General features: G+C 47.7%; 1 protein-coding gene across 2 annotated transcripts in view; it reads right to left on the bottom strand.

The window, feature by feature from the left end:
- Window positions 1–11,005: 11,005 nt before the first annotated feature.
- The window catches only part of Tcs4 (Threonyl-carbamoyl synthesis 4), a 101,162-nt gene continuing 87,323 nt past the window's right edge, over window positions 11,006–24,844 (bottom strand). For both annotated transcript variants that reach the window (XM_068361094.1, XM_068361095.1), the window contains exon 10: window positions 11,006–11,151. In XM_068361094.1, coding sequence (XP_068217195.1) covers window positions 11,073–11,151 — 79 coding nt within the window. In that variant the 3' untranslated portion in view covers window positions 11,006–11,072. The remainder of the gene's footprint in view (window positions 11,152–24,844) is intronic.

The raw sequence follows: 24,844 nt of genomic DNA, 5'->3' as shown, positions 1-24,844 counted from the left end.
ACAGTACCGTTGTTACCAGTCAGTAGCGGGGAAGCACCCCACCACTCACTCGCTACAACTCCAATTTCATTTCAGCCTTGATTGAGAGTGGATATTCTTTTCCATGCTCCTGTAACTGGCTTACATAATCTATTTTACTTTTTCTCTCGCAGGTGTGTGCGGTGTTCATGTTTGAGGTTGCACGACATGCAAATTTGTCCTGGCATGGCAAGCCACTGTTATAGAGCAGTTTTTAATGGTGCAATTTTATTGTAATTAGATCTTTGTATTTGAGCAGAATACCCCTGAGGTCCCCAAGGTAAGCCAAGATGAAATCGCTATTCGGAGGTCTCACTTGATGGCAACTACAGAATACTATTTCATGACAATTTTACCAGCTAGCTGTAGAAATTCTGCGATGGACAGAGGACAACGCGATCTCCTTGTCAGCTCAGTTCATACCAGGGTAGAACATCTTGGCAGATAGTTGGATCCGAGTGGACTTTGAATCCTCAGACAGCGAACAAAGTAATGACTTGGTGGGGTTTGCCAAGAGTAAATCAAGTCGGCAGCAGTAGAAAGTCTTAGTACCATTCTGCCCGGGCCATAGCGGAGCTATCAGAGTTATTGGTAGGTTGGTTGTATATCTTACCCTGTTGAAGACTTTCCTGAAGAGACAAAATGGAGAGAATGAGTAAACATCTAGGTTGCAAGACGGGTGTAGGAAGGCATCCTGGAATGCCACCTGTGGGTCCGGTACTTGCCAGGAGTACTGTACAACGGACATTTCCTGTTGAGGGACGTTGCAAAGAAGTCTACTCTTGGCAAACCCCAGAGAGTCATTACTTTGTTCGCTATCTAAGGATTCAAAGACCACTCGGATCCAACTATCTGCGGAGATGTTTTACCCTGGTATGAACTGAGCTGACAGGCAGATCGTGTTGTCCTCTGTCCATTGCAGAATTTCTACAGCTAGCTCGTGAAATTGTCATGAAACAGTATTCTGTACAGTAATACCTTGAAGTACGAGTTTAATCCGTTCTGGGAACGAGCTCGTATTTCAATTTCCTCGTATCTCAGATGAATTTTTCCCATATAAAATAACTGAAAACAAATTAATCAGTTCGCACCCACGAAAAAAACCCCTAAAAACAGTATATTGCAGAGGAAAAACATGTTTTTAATTGTTGTAATCAACATCCTACGCTAACAAAATAACAAAGGCTATGAACTGGTTGTGAAATGTAACATTATTATGGAGTTCTTACCTTCGAGGAAGACGGTAGCGGCTAACGGTGGTGTGTGCAAAGAAGGAGGAGGAGGAGGGAGAGAGGAAGGGGAGGAGAGACTTGACGGCAATACACTCAGTACGCAACACTTTTGTAACTCTACGTAACATAACCTTAACTTTAAACTCAACTTAAATGAAATTCAACTTTAAATTTAACTTAAATGAAATTAGCTTACTGTACACACACTTAAAAATAAAATGTTAATCTTACATTACACTAAACTTAATTCTACATTTTGTTTTAATTTTCATTTTTTTACTTTTCTTCTTCCGGCTTGGCTCTTTTTGCCTCATTTTCACCTGCACTTTTTGATGGCCTTTTTAAAAGGAACCTATCTAGGGATGTTTGCTTTTATCTTCCCTTCAATATGTTGTGAAAATAACGCACGCAAGTTTTGTCACACAAGGCTAACGCACGACCACTCGCCAACTTGTCTGGGTGCCTGTTTTCAATAAAATTAGAAAACTCCTGTCACTTCACTAACAAGTCTTTGATTTCTGCCATAGAAAGGCGGCCCTCGTCTTCCTGCAATACCTCCGTGTTGCATCTCCTGGAGCTCGATCAATTCTGTGTCATGAGCTCTTCCTGATGCTCCTCGACAAGGTCGTTCACGTCTTCCTCGTCTACCTCCAGCCCCATGGACTTTCCAAGAGACACGATTTCATCCATCACAACAGGTTCGGGGTCATCAGGGTCTGTCGTATCAAACCCTTCAAAGTCCCTCTCAGTGACGGAAGCTGGCCACAATTTCTTCCACGCTGAATTAAGAGTTCGTCTTGTGACACCCTGCCATGCATCGTCTATACAGTAATTTTCAAACAATGCACGATGTTGAGATGTTCTTTCCAAAATTCCCAAAGGGCGAGATTGGTGTTGTCTGTGATATCGAAGCATTTCTTAACAAATCCTTCGTGTACAGTTTTTTAAAGTTGGAAATAACTTGTTGGTCCATGGGCTAGAGGAGTGGCGTGGTGTTGCGCAGGAGATAAAGGACCTTGATGAAGCTGAATTCATCAAGAATGTCATCTTCGAGACCAGGAGGGTGACCAGCGGCATTGTCGAGGACCATGAGACATTTTAATGGCAGGTTTTTCTCCGCCAAATATTTTTTGACTGCCGGACCAAAGCACAGATTAACCCATTCTGTGAAGAAACGCTGGGTAACCCAAGCCTTAGCATTAGCGCGCCACATCACTTGCAGTTTCTCTTTCAAGATCCTTTGGCTCTTGAAAGCAAGTGGGTTTTCAGAGTGGTACACTAGCAGTGGCTTCCTTACAGTCACCACTGGCATTGGCACACAAGGCTAGAGTTAACTAGTCCTTCATGGGTTTATGGCCCGGTAGTCTCTTCTCCTCTACCGGGATGAAAGTCCTCCTGGGCATCTTCTTCCAGAAAAGGAGAGTTTCATCGCAGTTGAAGACTTGGGGGATGAAGCCATGTTGGGCGATAACCGAAGCAAAGGTTGTGACGAAGTCCATCGCGGCCTTCGCGTTGGAACTTGCTGCTTCCCCATGCCTCACAACCGAGTGTATCCCAGTCCTTTTCTTGAAATTATCCAGCCAGCCACGACTGGCTTTGAAGGTTTCCGCTGGCGTCGAAGTCTCCCCCTTCTCAGCTACTTGCTTCCCTTTCAAGTCATCATAGATTCGACTGCCCTTCTTGCATATGATCGTCTCGGTCACGCTATCTCCCGCCAACTGTTTCTCCTTTATCCAGATCAAAAGAACCCTCTCCATCTCGTCGTGAATATCACTACGCAGCTTTGAAAGGATGGTTACTCCTTTGGAAGTCTTGGTGTTCTTTATAGCATCCTTCTGCTTGAGGATGGTACATATAGTCAATGTACTCGTCTCGTAATGGCGCGCCAGCTCAGTCACTCTTACGCCCCTCACATGTTCTGCGATTATTTCATACTTCATCTCCATTGTCATCATATGCTTTTATTTCTCACTACCCTTGTTTGCATTCACTTGCTTTGGACCCATTGTTTATTCACTTAATTCTGGACTGATTCACGCAAAAAACACGTAAAAAAAGCAAACAATATAGCCGATGCTCGCATATAACTTTACGCGACGGAGATCCGATGGGAAAGACCGAGTGATGCTGTCCTTGTGAGCAGCCTCTCGCACACGCGACCACCTGATAGCCACATAGGAAACTACTGTACCTCGTATCTCAAATTTTTCCTCGTATCTCAGAATAAAAATTTGCTCAAAACTCTCCTCGTATCTCAATTTTCTTGTATGTTGGGTCGCTCGTATCTCAAGGTATTACTGTTGTTGCTATTAAGTGAGATCTGCACACAGCGATTTCATCTTGGCTTACCTCAGGGACCTCATGGGTATTCTGCTTGAATACAAAGATCTAATTACAATAAAATTGCACCATTAAAAATTGCCACTGCCCTTGCTCGATAGACCGCCGGAGGAGGTTGAATGAGAAGAGATAAAGGTGGGGTTTCCTTTAAAACTTCTTCCTCCTCCTGCCATACCACTCTCACTGGGAGGATGGCCACTTTTGACACTCATCGCATGGAGAACCCTGTGTTCAGGAGTGTCCTCTGCAAGAAGGGCAAAGCTGGAGAGGATCCGTCTTCACTTCCTACATTAGCTTTCTACAACAGTGGCTTGCTATGCCAGGACAAATTTGCATGTCGTGCAACACCGCACTCACCTGCGAGAGAAAAAGTAAAATAGATTACGTAAGCCCGTTCCAGGAGCATGGAAAATAATATCCACTCTCAATCATGACAGAATTGAAATTGGAGTTGTAGTGAGTGAGTGGTGGGGTGCTTCCCCGCTACTCACTGGTAACAACGTTACTGTTGTTGATAGCTTGTGAAGTTTTATAGCTGCATTCCAGCTTGCGCCGTTTATCTCTTTTGTAAAGAAATCAGGTTTGTATTTGTGTCGTAACAAATATAAATGAGATAAAAACAAGTAATAATGTCCAGACCTTCAGAGCAGAGATTCGGCAATGTTAAGGTAATAAAATGCTTGTCCACATTTAGAAAATTAATTTATTTATCTTGCTCACAGTGCAGTACATGAGCTGAAAAGCACTTGACTTGTTGAAAAACTTGAAGAACAGATCACTTAAAACAAATATGACCCAAAGGTCAAGACTTTTTTAATCAAGATCCAAGTAATGTTTTTTACCTCAAAAACATTATTCGGCGGCAACCATGTTTTTTCTGCAAGGAAGGCCGTGAAACAATTAATATGACTGAAAATACCTCTAGTAATTAGTTTGAATTCTAAACTTAAAAAGAAACTTTCAAATACATATAATTCAAATGCATTTTAACATTTAAAAATTATTTGATTCTTAAATTCTGTGTAAATATGATATTCGCCACTGAATATTATTTCTATCATTGGTGCTATATAACCAAATGTGTTGATAAATGATATTTTCATATTAAAATAAATTTTTGAACATACTTACCCAGTGGATATATATATAGCTAACGTCTCTGACGTCCGACAGAAATTCAAAACTCGCGGGCAATCGAAGATTGGGTAGCTCAGTGTACAACTAGCGCCACCACTCGCCAGGATACAGGAACCATTCCTTAAGTCCTCGGGTCTTCTCTGCCCATAGGCTCTCTAGAGGGGCAGAAGGGAGGGAGTTTAATTATATATATCCACCGGGTAAGTATGTTCAAAAATTTATTTTAATATGAAAATATCATTTTTAAACATTTAACTTAGCCAGTGGATATATATATAGCTGATTGACACCCTTGGTGGAGGGTAAGAGACCAGTAGTAAACATCATAGGAATATAACTCAAGAGTTTTGATAAAAACAAACTTAAGGGTTCGTACCTGATGAGGAAGCTGACTTTTATGATTCTCTGCCTCATTAGTCCGCTATCCTTATGAAGCCCATCGATCCACTCAGGGGGCTGAAAGACCTCTAGGAGCTGTCATATCTGGGGTGACCACCCCTATGACAGGACCTCAACCAATACCCTTGATCTGGGCGCTCTCAAGAAACAAATTTGACCACCCGCTAAAATCAAATGATTGCGGAAGACTGTCCCAGCCTCCACATACAACCAAAAAGACAATAGTTTCAAGAGAAGAAAAAAGGTATTGGGATTAGGGGAATGTAGTGGTAGAACCTTCACCCACTACTGCACTCGCTGCTACGAATGGTCCCGAAGTGTAGCAGTCCTCGTAAAGAGTCTGGACATTCTTTAAATAATGTGAAGCGAACACAGATTTACTCCTCCAGTAGGTTGCGTCCATAATGCTTCGTAGGGAACGATTCTGCTTGAAAGCCACTGACGTTGCCACAGCTCTGACTTCATGAATCTTTACTTTCAACAATCGAAGGTCAGTCTCACCGCAGTGAGAGTGAGCCCCTCTAATTAAGAGCCTGATAAAAAACGATAAGGCGTTCTTAGACATCGGTAAGGAGGGCTTCTTGACCGAACACCATAAAGACTCGGATTCACCTCGTAAAATTTTTGGTTTTGTCAAGGTAAAATTTAAATGCTCTCACAGGGCACAGGACTCTCTCTATCTCGTTACCAACCACATCTGACAGGTTGGGAATCTCAAAAGATTTTGGCCATGGATGGGAATGTCGGTCATTCTTGGCCAAGAAAACAAGATGCAAAGAGCATACTGCCTTACCACTACAGAAGCCGACGTTCTTACTGAAGGCATGAACCTCACTAACTCTCTTTGCAGTAGCAAGACTCACTAGAAAAAGCGTCTTCAGGGTAAGATCTTTAAAAGAGGCTAAGTGCAAAGGTTAAAATTTCTCAGATATAAGAAATTTAAGGACAACATCCAGGTTCCAAGCTGGCGTAACTACCCGATGCTCCTTGGAAGTCTCGAAAGACTTGAGAAGGTCTTGAAGGTCTTTATTGTTTGAGAGGTCTATGTTCCTGTTTCTGAACACTGCAGCTAACATACTCCTGTAACCCTTAATGGTAGAGGCAGAAAAGTTACGTTCATTCCTAAGGTGTAGCAGGAAGTCAGCGATTTGAGCTATAGAGGTATAGGACGAGGAAATGGAGGTGACCTTGCACCAATCTCAAAATACCTCCTATTTGGACCGGTAGATCCTGATGGTAGAGGATCTCCTTGCTCTGGCAATTGCTCTAGCTGCCTCCTTCGAAAACCCTCGAGCTCTAGAGAGTCTCTCGATAGTCTGAAGGCAGTTAGACGCGTGTGGAGGCTTTGATGGAACCTTTTCATGTGAGGTTGCTGGAGGCTTCTTGGAAAGTCCACCATCCATTGATGCACCTCGGTGAACCATTCTCTTGATGGCCAGAGGGGAGCAACCAACGTCAACTTGGTCCCTTCGTGAGAGGCGAACTTCTGTAGGACTTAGTAAATGATCTTGAAGAGGGGAAACGTATACACCTCCAGGTGAGACCAGTCCAGTAAGAACACATCGATGTGGACCGCCTCTGGATCTGGAACTGGAGCGCAGTAAGTTGGAAGCCTCTTCGTTATTGAGGTTGCGAACAGGTCTATGGACAGACGTCCCCATATCCACCATAGTTTCTCGCACACCTCCTGATGAAGAGTCCATTCCGTGGTAATGACTTGGCCTCTTCTGCTGAGGCAGTCTGCCATCACGTTCCTTTCTCCCTGAATGAACCTTGTAAGTAAGGTGATGTTTCTTTCCTTTGTCCAAACTAGAAGTTCCCTTGCAGTTAAGTAAAGGGACTGCGAGTGGGTCCCGCCTTGCTTGGAGATGTAGGCTAACGCTGTGGTGTCTGCGTTTACCTGCATCACCTTGTTTCGAATCAGTCTTTCGAAACTTTGCAAGGCCAAAAGAACTGCTAGAAGCTCCTTCTAGTTGATGTGAAGCTTTACCTGGTCTTTGGTCCAAAGGCCCGAGCACTCTAGACTGTCTAGTGTTGCTCCCCACCCCGCGTCCGAAGCGTCTGAGCACAACACATGGTCTGGGTTCTTGTGTGCAAGAGAGAGGCCTTCCTGAAGTCTGAGATTGACATCTCACCATTTCAGGCAAGTCATGACTATTTCTTGAAGTGGAATGGACACTGCTTCTAAGCCCTTCTCCTTGTCCCAATGCTGGTTGAGGTGAAACTGGAGAGGGCGAAGATTGAGTCTTCCTAGGGAGACAAACTGCTCCAGAGACGAGAGTGTTCCCAGCAGACTCATCCACATCCTTACAGAGCAACTGCTCTTTTTCTGATAAAGACGAATCTTTAAGAGAGCTTGCTCTAGTCTTGTGGGCGATGGAAAAGCCTGAAAAAACTAGATTCCGTATCTCCATTCCCAAATAGAGAATAGTTTGAGATGGGGTCAGTTGAGACTTCTCCTTGTTACTAGGAGACCCAAGTCCTTCGCTAGGGCCAAAGTCCATCTGAGATCCTTCAGACAGCGATTGAAGGATGACGCCTTGAGTAACCAGTCGTCTAGGTATAGGGAGGCTCTGACACCTGTCGAGTGCAGGAAGCTCGCCACATTCCGCATGAGCTTCCTGAACACAAGAGGAGCAGTGCTGAGACCGAAGCACAGAGCTCGAAATTAGAACATTTTCTTCCCATAAACGAACCTAAGATAATGTTGGAAGGTCAGATGGATAGGGATATGAAAGTATGCATCCTGGAGATCGAGTGAGACCATCCAGTCGCCTTCCCTTACTGCTGCCAGAACAGACTTGGAAGTTTTCATAGTGAACTTTGATTTCAGGATGAACACATAGTGGCCGCTCACGTCCAGCACTGGTCTCCAACCTCCTGAGTTCTTGGGAACTAGGAAGAGGCGGTTGTAAAAGCCTGGAGACTGATGGTTTAAAACCTTCACCACAGCTCCCTTCTCTAACAAGAGGGACACCTGTAGGTGCAAAGCTTGTCTTCTTGCTTCCTCCCGGTATCTGGGAGAGAGATCTACAGTATTGGCTTTTGGATAAGAGTAGGTTTCTTTACAAAGGGAATTTTGTACCCCTCCTTCAACAAGAGGACAGACCATTGGTCTGCTCCTCTTCTCTTCCAAGCCTGCCAGAAGTTCTTCAATCTGGCTGGAGGGAAGGCAAAGGTTGACTTGCCAAGACTTCTTTTGGTCTGCAACCATTCTCCCAGGAAACGCAAAGCTCTCTTAGAAGACCGAGAGAGCAGCAATTTAGTAAAAGAGGGAGCTGTAGCAGCCAACCCTAAGGTGAATTCTGAAGGAGGCGAGCGTGGAGCAGCAGGAACAAAATGCGAAGGAAAGACTTCCTTAAAAAGTCATCATCTTCTTAAAAAACAAAGATTGTTGGGCAGATCTAGGTTCCTCTTCTTCAGACAAGATACACAAAGGTACAGCCGTGGAAAGGGGATCATCCTCTTCCTCCTCAGAATAAACTTCATCCGGAAGCTCGATGTTTTTGCGAGGTGGTGACTCAACAAGACGTCGGGATGGAATAGCTTGACAGCTTGTATCAACCTGCCAATGAGTAACAGGCAGAGGATGAAGGTCGACGTCACGTCGGGACTGCATCAACTGATGTTCAACATCACGTTGAAGCTGACGATTGGCGTCACGTTTGACAGCATGCCGAATACTAGGGGTCACGTCAGCATGACATGAAACTTCACGCTTTGAAGTCTGAAGAAAAAGTCACGCTTATCAGAACCGTGACGCTCCGCAAGCGAGGGTTCCTGTCGATCAGGAGCTGGACAATAAGACTCCATTAAAGTGGACAGTTTCGACTGCATGTCCTGCAGCATGCTAAAATCAGGATCCAGAACACGAGGATCAGGACGTGACTTCGGTAACGTCCGTTCCGCAACGTCAGTGAGGACAACAGGAGCAGCAGCACTCACATCACGTCTGGAACGTCTAGACGAAACTACCAAACCGTGACCCTGTGAAGGAGTCTACGGTGCAACAATACCAGACGTTATAAAGGAACATTTAGCAGGCGAACCTTCCTTGACTTAGTTCTGAAGGAACCAACTTCCTCTTGAGAGGTCTGGAATCCTGACGCCAGGATTTCTTACTGACGTTAACATCTTCAGAGGAGGAGGAGAACTTAGTCTCACCTCTTCCAAAAGAAGGGCACTCGTAAGGGAACGTCTGTTCGTGGGTTAAAACCTATCGTTCCCTTTCGTCGTTTGACATTCCTTCTCCCAGGGGTTGGGGAGCTTGAAAGAGGTCTAGGATTGGGTGAACGGCAAGTACGAACAGACGAACCCTCCGCAACACTGAACACATCTTAAGCACTTTTTTCACTAACACTAGCACTTTTTAACAATTTAACATCGGACATGTATAAAGCTGATACGTATCCGTAGCAAGCAATTTTCCCTTAAGCCAAAAGGCTAGAATTGTGAAATATGTCCTTTAGTGTAGGCTCATCAGTGCATAATTGTATCACACATGTAATAATTAATAAACATATACATATATATAAGTAAAAGTGAAATATATAAAGTATAAGTTAAAAAGGTTCAGTGACTTAGGACGAGAATAAAAAACTAGATCGCGAAGAACTACGTTTTCTCTCTCTCTCTCTCTCTCTCCCTGTACAGTGACTTGGGACGAGAATAAAAAACTAGATCGCGAAGAACTACCTTTTCTCTCTCTCTCCCCATACAGTGACTTGGGACGAGAATAAATATCTGGATCGAGAAGAACTACGTTTGCTCTCTCCCTGTACAGTGAGTTGGGACGAGAATAAATATCTGGATTGAGAAGAGCAACGTGTTTTCTCTCTCTCTCTCTCTCTCTCTCTCTCTCTCTCTCTCTCTCTCTCTCTCTCTCTCTCTCTCTCTCTCTCTCTCAGTTACGAGAGTAATGGCTCAAGCCACTCACTCTCCGACAATAAAAGGTTATTTGACTAAAGAAAAAAACTAAAAGGACTAATTAATTGCAAAATAACATGTTCCTTTTATTTAGTACAACTTAAAAACTTCAGTTTGTAAGAAGAATGTACTAATCGTCAAAATCGATACAAAGTGAAATCGTGAAATCGTAACGATAGACTGAAAACTGCGTAGCATAAATAAACTGAACGCTACTTAATCTTTGAAAACAGATCGAAGACTATCCAAAGAAAAAATTTATTAAAAGACAAAAATTCTCTTAAAATATTTTCTTAAGATATTCATCCCATCGATCCATCAAAAAACAAAATTTACTCGTATTTAGTACAAATGGAGTGGGGATCGATTAAGGCCTTAGTAAGGCGGGTGAGATATAAAAATATAGAGGTAAATCTATAAATATCAACAACAATATACGAAGTGATAAAATATATACTATAATCTTAAAGCCTTTCACACACTTCCCATACACTGGGGAAGGGTCGGCCATTATGGAAAAACCAGAGAGATCAAACAAGCAAGGTTCAAAAATAGTCAAATAAAAAAGTTTCAGGAAAAAACGTAAGAAAATCAAATCAAGCGAAAGCCATTAACCAAAAAACAAGTACTTCCCCAAAGCTGTTGCAAACTTGAAGGTTATGCGCAAGCAAGAAAATTCCAATGTTTACGCCACAGTGACAGAGAACTGAGGACTTAAGGAATGGTTCCTGTATCATGGCGAGTGGTGGCGCTAGTTGTACACCTAGCTACCCAATCTTCGATCGCCCGCGAGTTTTGAATTTCTGTCGGACGTCAGAGACGTTAGCTATATATATATCCACCGGCTGAGTTAAATGTTTAAAATTGAGAAATACTGTTAAAATTTGCTAAAACGTTTTACTTTACACAAATAGTACAATAGAATTATGCAAAAAAATTGGGAAGATACCTACCATCACTACAGCAGCAGCAGTATCATGTCAAGGTAACAGACCAGTTTATATGAATTTTGATACATTATCATCTGAATTTAACCCAGCTTTTTATTTTTATTCCTAGAGTGCGGACATCTTCAGTTAGGTCTTCTCCTATTGGACATCTAAAAGAAAAAGAAATCACTATCAAGTACAGTATCAGAGATTTGGATTATGAAAACAAAATATGCTAAATTTTCTTTATGCAACACCACTAATCATTATATATGCCTATATTTGTAATATTGAATGTTCCAAGGATCACCCATTCTACCAAATCTAGAAATTAAACTGCGGTCTTGCAGATTCCAACCTCGTAAATATTCATACATTTCAGGAAATTTCATTAGCTCTCACATTAATAAGCTAAAAAAAACTGGCACATTATGGTTATCATGATAATTACTAATATTTGACATTTTCTGCATTTCAATTTAACGTTTGCAAAAAATTAAAGCTGCATATGCATATTACACAATATTGTACACATACTTTCAACCTTAATGTAAACCTTAATTGTTCCGTAACCGAAATACAAACCACGCTATTTACATTGGGTTTACTTTCGGCGTAGCTGAAATTGACGAGCCAATAGATTTTAACGAGGGTTAACTACCCCCGCGCTAGTTAGCGGGGCTAGGGGAAGGGGTAGCTTGCTACCCCTCCCCCCCCCACACCGGTGATTTGCTTCACTTCACTTTTGGCTCGGACGATGTGCAGACGTGTCTGTCTATCGTCCTCGTTATTGACAGCCTTAATCTTTTCTTTGCTTTTCCTCAGCTGTGTGTTTGAAGTTGGCCTCGCCCTTTGGTATTTATCATGCGCAAGTGCCCTGGGATCGCCGGCCGCCCTTGCGGTACCTTCACACCCTTTGCCCAGGGGCCGCTGTCAAGCAGTCGCCGGTGATAGCAGAGGTAGATCCTCTGTCTATCGTCGACGTCGTGGTGGCAGAGGCTCCTGATGTTGATGACCTTGCTGAAGGCTCTCCTCCCCCTTCCGAACATCCTTCGAAGGGGGAAGGGGTCCCACGGTCTCTCCTGCGGCTAAGTCTCCCCCTCGGGGGAGCGCTCTGACTGAGACTCCTCTTCGGAGGACTGATGATCCCGACGACCTCACTCGTGGCCGCCTTCGCCGTAAGGCTCGTCGTCCTCTTCGCCGTAGGGGCCTCCCGTCTCCCTATAAGGGTGTCAAGAGGCGCCTCTTCGAGTCTTCACCTCCTCCGTCCTCCGATGGGGACTCTCCTCGCCGGGAGCAGACTGTAGCAGCTGAGTCCTTAGACCTCTCCGGGGATCGTTCACGTTCTCCCACGCCTACCAGACCTTCCACTTCCTGTGCAGATGGCCAGCAGTCTTCTGATCTTGTCAGCTGACGGGCACCGGTCCTTTCGGGGCAAAGGGATGTCGCCCACGGTGTGGGTGCTTCCCTTGCGCGTCAGGGTTCCCCTGCGCACCCTCCTGCGCGTTCACGCGTAGTAGCGCACCAGCGCTCCCCTGCTCGTCAGCGCTCTCCTGATTGCCAGCGCTCTCCTGTTCGCCAGCGCTCTCCTGATGGTCAACGCCCCACTGCTCGCCAGCGCTCTCCTGTGGACAACGAACATCCTCCTGTTCCTGTTGCGCGCCCAGCCCGCCAATGGTCTTCTGAGCACACAAGATCTCCTGCTCGTCAGCGCGCACCTGCACTTCCAGTTCCTGACACGCGCCCTGTGCGCCCACGCTCGCCCACGCGCCCTAGAACTCCAGTTCGGGACACGGGCAAGGACTCAACTCCTCCTCGCCCTCGCGATCCTGCTCGTCATCTTTCTCCGGCAAAGCAATGCGCACGGTCTCCTGCTCGTCATCTTTCTCCGGCACAGCAATGCGCACGGTCTCCTGCACGTACATCCAGAGTTCCTGCACGCCCACGCGTCTCCTCTTCCTGAGCCCGTTCGTGAGCGTTCGCCTTTGCGCGTCGCGCCGATAGCTCCTGCGCAGTCTTCTACGCGTCGTCTTCCTGCTTGCCAGCGATCTCCAGCGCGCCAGTGATCTCCGACGTGTCAACGTTCTCCTGCTCGTCAGCGATCTCCTGCGCGTCAACGATCTCCAGCGCGTCAGCGCTCCCCTGAGCACCGGCGATCTCCAGACCGCCCTTGTGATCCATCGCCTGCGCGCAAGCGCTCTCCTACGCGTCAGCGCCCAGCGGATCTGGAGAGAAATAGGTCTCCTGCGATCAGCTCGCCCACGCGCGGTCGTTCGCCTGTGCGTTCTAGGCGCCATCGCTCGCCGACGCGCCATCGCTCGCCTGCGCGCCAGCGTTCGCCAACGCGCCATCGATCGCCGACTCGCCATCGCTCGCCCACGCGTCACAGGTCTCCAGGATACCATCGTTCCCCTGCTCGGTCCCCTGCGCTGTACTTTTCTCCTGGCCCTCAGCGGTCTCCTGAGCGCTCTCGTTCGCCCACGCGCCAGCGCTCCAACAGCCCCTCGCATGCGACTCTTTGGTAACGCCCCCGCGCGAGCGTCAGCGTGACCCCCGTTCACGTCGGGTTCTGCAGCTCGTGGCAGCAGCATGGACGCGTGTCGCCAGGTCACAGTCGGGATCGCCTCCGCCTAAGGGCAGGTCTCTTTCGCAGGACAAGGAAGGATCATCGGAGAGGTCAAGGCAACTTTCTTCCCCTTCTTTTTTGCAGGCAGGTCCAGTGGTGTCCACTCCGAAGGGTCGTCCGATCCCCTTCCCTCCAGCGGGAATTACGGACCCTGTGTCCGTATCTCGGCAGTCATGGTTTGGTCCTCTGATGCGGGCGTTAGTGAAGGCTATGATGCCGGCACTCGCCGATCTAGGACACAAGCCAAAGACGGCCTCGCCCCCGCTGAAGAGAAGGAGAGGAGTGGACTTCGTGGTGACTTCTCCCAGGGAGAAGTTGGTTCCTAAGAGGTCCGTCAGGAAGGCACCGTCCCCTTCGCAGTCGTTTTCTCCTTCTCCCGTAGACGAGGCCTTTCCGTCCTCAGGAGAGTCCAGCGAGGCGGCGGTCTCCCCCTCGGCACCAAGGGGGGAGTCGCCTCCTCGTGGAGGAGAATCGTCTCACGTGGAAGGTGCCTACCAGACCTCTTTGCTGGAATCTTGTATCCCGTCCAGGAGGGAACCCAAGGACTCCAAGATTCCGAAGTCTTCTTCACGAATTCGTCAGGAACCAGCCAGACCCCGGGAGAACGTCCACGTGTCTCCCCAGGAAGAGCTTCCGGGGGACAGGAGACTTAGCTGCCAGTCCGCAGGGAGGAGAGCAGCAGGGGTCTGAGCATGCCTTCTGGCAGGTCTTGGGCCTGATGAGACAGCTCAACGGGTTCATGGACCCGGTGATTGCCCCTCGTGAAGGCAAGGACACGGTCCTGGACCAGGTCTATGGAACTCAGAAGCCCCCAAAGGCCAGCGCGGCTCTGCCCTGGTCCCAAGGGGGGAAGAGTGCCAGAGACAGGGCCAACGCTCAGCTCGCAGTACTCGCCTCCTCCAGTCGTTCCTCTGCCGGGAACAAACTCATTCCACCTCCTCGTCTCCAGCAGAGGAGGTATTTTGAGATCATGGGGGAGTCTAGCCTCGCGCTTCCCCTCCACCATTCGGTGGAAGAGCTTACTAGGGGAGTTCCTCTTGAGAAGCTCTCCGCCCGGCAGGTGACGTTCTTGGCGTCGGAGATCCTGAGCCACGAGAAGGTCGCGAAGTGTGCCATGCAGACCACTTCATGGCTGGATGTCTGGCTAGGTTCTCTGGGCATCCTATTGCGCTCCGAGGATCTGTCTAAGGAGGGCAATAGGAAGGCCCTGGAGACCTTCCTCCTCTCGGGCACTCGCTCCATCGAGTTCCTGGCACATCAGATTACCATCCTGTGGGCCAACTCGGTGCTGAAGCGTCGTGATGCGGTGACCGAGAAGATCCACCCGAAGGTCCCCGCCGTGGATGTCTGCAGGCTCAGGCACTCCTCCATCCTTGGGGAAAATTTGTTTGAGCCCCAAGATATGGAACGAACAGCTGAGAGGTGGAGGAAGTCTAGCCAGGACTCCCTCCTCCAAAGGGCCCTTGCATCTCGGCCCTACAAGCCTCCAGCTCCGCAGTAAGACCAGCAGCAGCCTCGCAGGACACCAAAGCAGGCGCCACCAGCTAAGAAAGTGGTGTCTAAGCCCCAGCCCTTTCCTGCCAAGGACAAGGCCAAACGCTAGGAGTGGCAGTCCCCCCGAGTGTCCACCTGTAGGGGGATGCCTTCAAAGTTGCGTGAACAGGTGGCAGCAACATGGGGCCGATTCTTGGACGGTCTCCGTGATCGGCCAAGGTTATCGCGTCCCATTCACGACATCTCAACCTTCCCTGACAGCGAGTCCAGTGTCGTTGAGCTCCTATGCCATGGGATCGGCAAAGGGGCTAGCCCTTCGGGCAGAAATCGAGACCATGCTCAAGAAGGATGCTCTCCAGGAGGTCGTCGACAGCTCCCCAGGCTTCTTCAGTCGACTCTTTAAGAAGGCGTCTGGAGGCTGGAGACCTGTCATCGACCTTTCAGCTCTGAACAAGTTTGTCCAGCAAACTCCGTTCAGCATGGAGACAGCGGACACGGTCAGACTTGCGGTGAGACCACAAGACTTCATGTGCACACTGGATCTGAAGGACGCGTACTTCCAGATCCCAATCCATCCGTCTTCCAGGAAGTACTTGAGATTCAGCCTAGACAGCAAGACCTACCAGTTCAAGGTGCTGTGCTTCGGTCTCTCCACAGCACCTCAGGTGTTCACCAGAGTGTTTACCCTGATTTCGTCTTGGGCGCACAGGAACGGCATCCTTCTCCTCCGATATCTGGATGACTGGCTGATCCTGGCAGACTCGGAGTCGACCCTTCTTCGACACCGAGACAGGCTCCTGGGACTTTGCCAAGATCTGGGGATCTTGGTAAATCTCGAGAAGTCTTCTCTGCAGCCGTCGCAACGACTGGTTTATCTAGGCATGTTGTTAGACACCAATCTCCACAAAGCCTTTCCATCAGACGACAGGATACCAAGGCTGAGGAGGGTGGCGGAACCCTTCCTCAGGCGGGAAGAACTTCCGGCCCAATCGTGGTTGCGTCTCTTAGGTCACCTAGCCTCCCTGGCTCGTCTGGTTCCAAACGGCCGTCTCAGGATGAGATCCCTGCAGTGGCGGCTCAAGTCCCGGTGGAATCAAGGATCTGATTCCCCAGACTTTCTGGTCCCGATAGGACCCTCGGAACAGGCGGACCTGCGGTGGTGGCTGGTCGACGAGAACCTGCGAAAGGGACTGGATCTTCTCGTCCTCCCCCGGAATTGACACTGTTTTCGGACGCGTCAAAAGAAGGGTGGAGGGCTCACATTCTGAACCAGAGGACCTCAGGCCTTTGGTCAGAATCAGAAAAGTACCTGCACATCAACCTGCTAGATATGAAGGCCGTATTCCTGGCTCTTCAACAGTTCCAAGGACCCTGGCGGGTCACTCCGTGGTGGTGATGAGCGACAACACCACGGTAGTGGCTTATATCAACAAGCAGGGAGGTACTTTTTCGCATTAGCTATCCCATCTTGCAGTAGAGATTCTGAGGTGGACCGAAGTCCACTCGATAACACTATCAGCTCGCTTCATTCCTGGCAAGAGGAATGTGCTCGCCGACAGTCTGAGCAGGGCTTCGCAGATAGTGAGTACCGAGTGGTCTTTGGATCCTCGAATAGCCAACAAAGTCCTGACTTTGTGGGGTTCCCCCGACGGTGGATCTGTTCGCGACAGCTTTGAATTTCAAACTGCCCCTGTACTGCTCCCCAGTCCCGGACCCCAAGGCACTCTGGCAAGATGCTTTCCAACAACGGTGGGACAACATCGACGTGTACGCTTTTCCACCGTTCTGTCTGATGAGAAGGGTGCTCAACAGGACCAGACTATCGGTCAACCTGTCTATGACCCTGATAGCTCCGCTATGGCATCACGCGGAATGGTTCCCGGACCTTCTGCAGCTCCTGACGGAGCTCCCGAGAGAACTTCCCCCACGACACAAGCTACTCAGACAGCCACATTGCAACATCTTCCACAAAGCCGTAGCCTCGCTTCGGCTTCACGCCTGGAGACTGTCCAGCGTCTCCTCACGGAGAGAGGCTTTTCGCAACAGGTTGCGGAGAGAATGTCTCGGCACCTGCGAAAGTCCTCTGAGGGAGTCTACCAGGCGAAGTGGAGAGTCTTCTGTGGTTGGTGTCGTGGGAGGGGTATCTCTCCACTCGATGCCACTATTCCAGCAATAGCGGAGTTTCTTGTTTATTTGCGGGAGGAAATGCGCCTTTCGGTCTCAGCGGTGAAAGGCTATCGCTCAGCCTTGAGCTTGGCTTTTAGGCTGTAAAGAGTGGACATTTCTTCCTCGCTGGAACTCTCTCTACTCATACGTAGCAATGAGTTTACCTGCCCTCAGTCGGAAGTGAGACCTCCTCCATGGAACGTGGTTCGGGTTCTCAGGGCTCTTAAGAGACCTCCCTTCGAACCATTACGCCAGGCCTCTGATCGCCACCTGTCTTGGAAGACGGCTTTCCTGCTCGCGTTGGCCTCTGCCAAACGAGTTAGTGAACTTCATGGTCTCTCGTACGACGTCGCCCATTCAAGGGGATGGGGGGAGGTAACGTTCAGGTTCGTCCCTGAGTTTGTTGCCAAGACTCAGAACCCTGGAGTGCCGGACCCACGGTTCGACTCTTTCAGGGTCACGAGTCTCCGTTCTGTAACAAGCGACCCAGACCATCTGCTATTATGCCCAGTGAGGAGTCTGAGGTGTTACTTGAAGAGAACAGCTGCAGTTCGTCCTCGCGTGCAAGCACTGTTTGTTAGCACAGGCAGGACGAAGAGGAGGGTCACCAAGAATACCATCTCGGCTTGGATTCGAAGGGTCATCCACCACGCCTTGAATCCGGACCCTCCTCCGTCACGTCGCCCTAGGGCACACGACGTCAGGGGCATCGCTACGTCCCTGGCCTTCAAGAAAAACTTCTCTGTGACGCAGGTGCTTCAAGCTGGGGTCTGGAAGCGTCAAACGACCTTCACAGCCCACTACCTGCAGGACGTGACCCACAGGAGCCTCGATACATTTTCTATCGGCCCTGTGGTGGCTGCACAACAGCTGGTCTAACCTCAGGCTCCTTGATGGACAAGTAGCAGTAGGTTGAGGGCGTTGTTACCTGGTTTTAGTCTGCGTGAATGAAAGAGTATGTCTGGCCCTTACTTCTTTCTTCATCCTCCCCTCTCTTGGGGAAAGCAGCATCCTGGTCTACGCATAGCTGACCTCAACCTCTGCAGGTAAACCACGCTCCCTTGTGTTCCTAGTATTAAGTTTAATACTGTCGCGTCCTCCATACCCTGACGAGGTGGTATTGGGAACGTCCTAGCCTAGATTCCTATCTAAATGACTCAAGGTCAACTTCATAGGACGAGTCACGCTTTTTCCTCCACACACAACTTACGTAGGCCACTCGTTCTTTGCGGAGCAAGGAACTTCTGAGGTACAGGGACTCCCTCTCTTGAGTAATACTCACTCGGAGTCGGAGTCCCCGGGTAAAGCCAAAGCCAGTAAGGCTGGGGACTTTCCACCCTTCCTAAGGGGTAAGTCACCCAATGTAAATAGCGTGGTTTGTATTTCGGTTATGGAACAAATGACAAATTCGGAGATAATTTGTATTTTTCCTAACCATACAAACCTTAGCTTTTTTTGCCCGCCAGCCCTGTCCCCCAAGTCAAGTCCTACCTCTAAGTGAAGTGAAGCAAATCACCGGTGTGTGAGGGGGGAGGGGTAGCAAGCTACCCCTTCCCCTATCCCCGCTAACTAGCACGGGGGTAGTTAACCCTCGTTAAAATCTATTGGCTCGTCAATTTCAGCTACTCCGAAAGTAAACCCAATGCAAATAGCTAAGGTTTGTATGGTTAGGAAAAATACAAATTATCTCCGAATTTGTCATCTTTAACTCTTTACTTCAATTTCGTATGATTGATTTTAATATAAAATTTTACGACTGCAGTTTTTTATACTGTTTTTTTATACAAGTTATATTCTAATCCTAGCCTACGTAAAGTTGAAGATAGTGCATTACTGTAGTACTAAATAATTTGAAAGCTAGAATATGACCATCCACTTTTCCTTAATTCCATCATAGAAAATATGGCATTCGGTTAGCACATTTTTTGGTCAATGAAAATGTACCAAACAATAGGAGAATGTGGTCATAACATACAGAACATGATTAGATTAAAAAGATTTCTGGCTTTCATCAAAGCAGCTTAGTGCGACATCTGGATCAAGAGAACCATTGGTATACTTAAAGGAACTGTATCCCCAAAAGGCAACCATTTTTACTTATGTTATACATGTAAATATATCAATAAAAATATTTGATTGTTTACAAGGCAGACAGCTATTGAACCTGTGCAGTAGTAAGGTATCAGTATTCATAAACTATCATGTTGAAAATAAAATTACTAACATCAGGTAAGTAGATCAAAACTTGACTGAATAACCCAGTCACTACAGAGCTTTAAAATAACAAAAGAAAAACAGAGTGATGAACTTTTAACAGGACCGTACAAGGAAAAATGTTATTTTCATTAGTAAAATAAATTTTTGAATATACTTACCCGATAATCATGTAGCTGTCAACTCCGTTGCCCGACAGAATTCTACGGGAGGGATACGCCAGCTATCACTATACTAGAAGGGGGTGTACTCACAAGCGCCACCTGTGGCCAGGTACTACAGTACTTGTTGTTGACGCCACCTCACTTTTTCCTCGGTCCACTGGTTCTCTATGGGGAGGAAGGGTGGGTCAATTAAATCATGATTATCGGGTAAGTATATTCAAAAATTTATTTTACTAATGAAAATAACATTTTTCAATATTAAACTTACCCGATAATCATGTAGCTGATTCACACCCAGGGGGGTGGGTGAAAAACCAGTGTACAAGACTAAAGGATAGCTAAGTATCCCGTATTTCATATAATCAGTTATCCACAATAACAATGAAATAATAAGTACCTGGTAAGGAAGTCGACTTGAACCGTTACTCTGCCTTTAATAAGATCGTCTTCCTTACTGAGCGCAGCGTTCCTCTTGGAAGGCTGAATCAACTCAAAGGTGCTAAAGTATACAGGGCTGCAACCCATACTAAAGGACCTCATCACAACCTTTAACCTCGGCGCTTCTCAAGAAAGAATTGACCACCCGCCAAATCAACAAGGATGTGGAAGGCTTCTTAGCCGACCGTACAACCCATAAAAAGTATTCAAGAGAAAGGTTAAAAGGTTATGGGATTATGGGAATGTAGTGGCTGAGCCCTCGCCTACTACTGCATTCGTTGCTACGAATGGTCCCAGGGTGTAGCAGTACTCGTAAAGAGACTGGACATCTTTGAGATAGAATGATGCGAACACTGACTTGCTTCTCCAATAGGTTGCATCCATAACACTGCAGAGAATGGCTCTGTTTGAAGGCCACTGAAGTAGCCACAGCTCCCACTTCATGTGTCCTTACCTTCAGCAAAGCAAGGTCTTCTTCCTTCAGATGAGAATGTGTTTCTCTAATCAGAAGCCTGAATAGTAAGAAACTGAGTTCTTAGAACTTGGAAAAGAAGGTTTCTTGATAGCACACTATAAGGCTTCTGATTGTCCTTGTAAAGGTTAAGACCTTTTTAGATAGTACCTAAGAGCTCTAACTGGGCAAAGTACTCTCTCCAGTTCATTCCCCACCAAGTTGGACAGGCTTGGGATCTCGAACGACTTAGGCCAAGGACGTGAAGGAAGCTCGTTTAGCAAAAACCGAGCTGCAAGGAACATGTAGCCGTTTCAGATGTGAAAACAATGATCCTGCTGAAGGCGTGGATCTCACTTACTCTTTTAGCTGTTGTCAAGCACACGAGGAAAAGAGTTTTTAATGTGAGGTCCTAAAAAGAGGCTGATTGGAGAGGTTCAAATCTTGATGACATAAGGAACCTTAGGACCACGTCTAGATTCCAGCCTGGAGTGGACAACCGACGTTCCTTTGAGGTCTCAAAAGACCTAGGGAGGTCCTGTAGATCTTTGTTGGTGGAAAGATCCAAGCCTCTGTGGCGGAAAACCGCTGCCAACATACTTCTGTAACCCTTGATCGTAGGAGCTGAAAGGGATCTTACTTTCCTTAGATATAACAGGAAGTCAGCAATCTGGGTTACAGTGGTACTGGTTGAGGAAACTGCATTGGTCTTGTACCAGCTACGGAAGACTTCCCTTTGAGACTGATAGATTCTGAGAGTGGATGTTCTCCTTGCTTTGGCAATCGCTCTGGCTGCCTCCTTCGAAAAGCCCCTAGCTCTTGAGAGTCTTTCGAAAGTCTGAAGGCAGTCAGACGAAGAGCGTGGAGGTTCGGGTGTACCTTCTTTACGTGAGGTAGACGTAGAAGGTTCACTCCTAGAGGAAGAGTCCTGGGAATGTCGACCAGCCATTGCAGTACCTCTAAGAACCATTCTCTCGCGGGCCAGAGCGGAGCCAACCAACGTCAGCCGTGTCCCTTTGCGAGAGGAGAACTTCTGAAGTACCCTGTTGACAATCTTGAACGGCGGGAATGCATACAGGTCGAGATGGAACCAATCCAGCAGAAAAGCATCCACGTGAACTGCTGCTGGGTCTGGAATCGGAGAACAATACAATAGGAGTCTCTAGGTTATCGAGGTAGCGAACAGATCTATGGTTGGCTGACCCCACAGGGCCCAAAGTCTGCTGCAAACATTCTTGTGAAGGGTCCACTCTGTGGGGATGACCTGACCCTTCCGGCTGAGGTGATCTGCCATGACATTCATACCGCCCTGAATGAACCTCGTTACCAGCGTGAGCTTTCGATCTTTAGACCAGATGAGGAGGTCCCTTGCGATCTAGAACAACTTCACGAAAGAGTCCCTCCCTGCTTGAAGGTGTAAGCCAGGGCTGTGGTGTTGTCAGAGTCCACCTCCACCACTTTGTTAAGCTGGAGGGACTTGAAGTTTATCAAGGCCAGAAGAACCGCCAACAACTCCTGCAATTGATGTGAAGTGTCCTTTGCTCCTGATTCCATGTTCTCGATCATTCCTGTCCGTCCAAAGTCGCACCCCAGCCCGTGTCTGATGTGTCCGAGAGGAGACGGCGGTCGGGTTTCTGAACAGCCAAAGGTAGACTTCCTTGAGAAGAAAGCTGTTCTTACAACACGCGAGAGAAGACCTCCTCTCTTCGGAAACAGGAACTGAGACCGTCTCTAGCGTCATGTCCATTATCCAGTGAGCAGCTAGATGATACTGAAGGGGGGGAGGTGGATTCTCCCTAACACGATGAACAGGGCCAGCGATGAAAGTGTCCCTGTTAGACTCATCCACTACCTGACTGAGCATCGGTTCCTTCTCAGCATGCTCTGGATGCATTCTAGGGCTTGGAAGATCCTTGGGGCCGACGGAAAAGCCCGAAAAGCTCGACTCTGAAGATCCATACCCAGGGAGACAATGGTCTGGGATGGGATGAGCTGAGACTCCTCAAAATTGACCAGGAGGCCCAGTTCCTTGGTCAGATCCATAGTCCATCTGAGAATCTCCAGACAGCGACGACTTGTGGGAGCTCTTAAAAGCCAGTCGTCTGACGGAGCCGGACACAAGATCATGGTACTGCTGCACAGTCTGTGAACTGTCAACCATGGGGAAGCGAGGAAGTACAGTGACAACCCGAAGCTGTCTAGACTGTCTGGGTCGTACAGACAACTCCTTATCGGGTTGCTGAGGTTGCCGCACTGCGTCACAACAAGTCACTTCTGCTGGTTGTTGAACGTCTTCCCAGTGACACACTGACTCCGTAAACAAAAAATCCTTTAACAAGGACTAAGCTTGGACTGTATGTCTTGCAACACAGCTCAAGGTCTATGGGAGCAGGTGTGGTAACAGACGGGGTTAGTGACTGAAGTGGAACCATTACCTTCCCTGGAAGCATGTTATGCTTAAATAAAAGTCCATAGGAGGCTACGCAGCTAAAGGCTCCTCTCCAAATGACAGAGTCCTCAAGGGAATATCAGAAGGAGGGAGAAAAGCACTTTCTCATCTACAGGGACCATATCCGAGAAAAGTTAAGTTCTCTCAGTGAGGGTTTCAATGGTGCAAAAGCAGCAGACTAGAAGGCAACATTATGAAACTGCTTGACAGTCTAGTGAGTTGGCAACAACCAAAGATGTATGACTGAGAAGCATGCGGAAAGGTATGCAGAGCATGCTGTATGCAGAGCATGCTGTATGTAGAGCATGTTGTATGCAGAGCATGCTGTATGCAGAGCATGTTGTATGCAGAGCATGCTGAATGCAGAGCATGCTGTATGCAGAGCATGTTGTATGCAGAGCATGCTGTATGTAGAGCATGTTGTATGCAGAGCATGCTGAATGCAGAGCATGCTGTATGCAGAGCATGTTGTATGCAGAGCATGCTGTATGCAGAGCATGCTGTATGCAGAGCATGCTGTATGTAGAGCATGCTGTAAGGTAAGCAGAGCGTGTTGCATGGCGTTTAACATTTCTCAGAAATTCCATGACCAGTGCTAGAGTGCTTCATGCATGCTTGCATGGGGTTTTAATATCAACATAATATTTACCTTACATTCATAACTCATGATTCATTTTTGTTTTGAAGATATTTTGCCATATTTTGCGATATTGTTAAAAATATATTGCAAGGAATACATATATATTTTTATATAAGTAAGACAAATAACCTCCATTATAATGTTTGTGTAGGCATACATGTATATGATTACAAATGCAAGTTATGAAAGTAATGAGGTGTTATTATTGTCATTTGTTATTTCTCAAGTTGAGGAAAAAGTGGCAGATGCATGCGTTGAGGTGGCTGACTCATAGCATGAGGTTGCTGCCTCAAGGGTTGCGCTTGCTGAGTGGTTGGCGGATGCGCAGTAGCAAGTTCCTGAGGAACGAGTTGAGGTTCCTGAGGTGTGAGCTGTGAGCGATGAGGTAGTGGCTGCGCAGAACACAGTAATTGTCTCGTGAGTTGAGGTTCCTGAGGCGCAAGGCTAAGGTGTTGTGCTTGCCTTGAGGAGGGTTGAGCTCGCTGCAGCGAGAGCTGAGGAGACTGACTCATGGATGGGAGAGGTTGTTGTACCTCAAGAGAGTGTTGCCTCACTGGTGGAACTGCAAGTGGAAGCGGAGGAAGTAAGGTATAAGCTTCCTGTTCCCATTGCTGAGGTTGCCTTAAGGAAGGCGGAGGGAGCTGCACACCACTGGAAACAGTAAACTCAGAACGTGGTAAGGTATCCTGAGGAGCCTCAACATCGTACGCCTGGCAGGCAGTACTGCGGTCAGGCGGAGCGATCGCAGGAGGAGGTGTAACCTTCTCAGCCTGACACTCACGCATCAAGACCGCAAGTTGTGACTGCATGGGCTGCAGTAGAGTCAACTTGGGGTCGGCAGACACTAAGGTCTGCTGAGGTAAAGCCTTAACAGCAGAGATCTGTTGTGGCAGAACCTTACTCCTCTTAGGCGGAGTGCAGTCACCTGAGACTGAGGAGAGTCAGAGCTAACCCAATGACTGCATCCGGGTTGTTGAACTCTAACTTCGTACGTCTGGCATAGGTCTGGACTTTACGTTTAAGAGGTCTTGAGACCTGAGACCAGCGTTTTCTCCCCGAAATTTCTTCTGCAGACGAGCAAAATAAGGGCTCAATCGTCTGCGGGTGGGAGTGACGGTCTCTTAAGACACGCCCGCAACCACCGAGGATACTTCTGTGCGCCGATCAAGGCCTGCCGAACCCTTTTGCCCTTCGACATTGCTTCTCCCCTGGGCTTGGGAG

The sequence above is a fragment of the Palaemon carinicauda genome, chromosome 37 (assembly GCF_036898095.1).
Source record: "Palaemon carinicauda isolate YSFRI2023 chromosome 37, ASM3689809v2, whole genome shotgun sequence".
NCBI lineage: Eukaryota > Metazoa > Arthropoda > Malacostraca > Decapoda > Palaemonidae > Palaemon > Palaemon carinicauda.
Note: the sequence above shows the minus strand (reverse complement) of the source record. Positions and strands in the feature narration are given on the sequence as shown.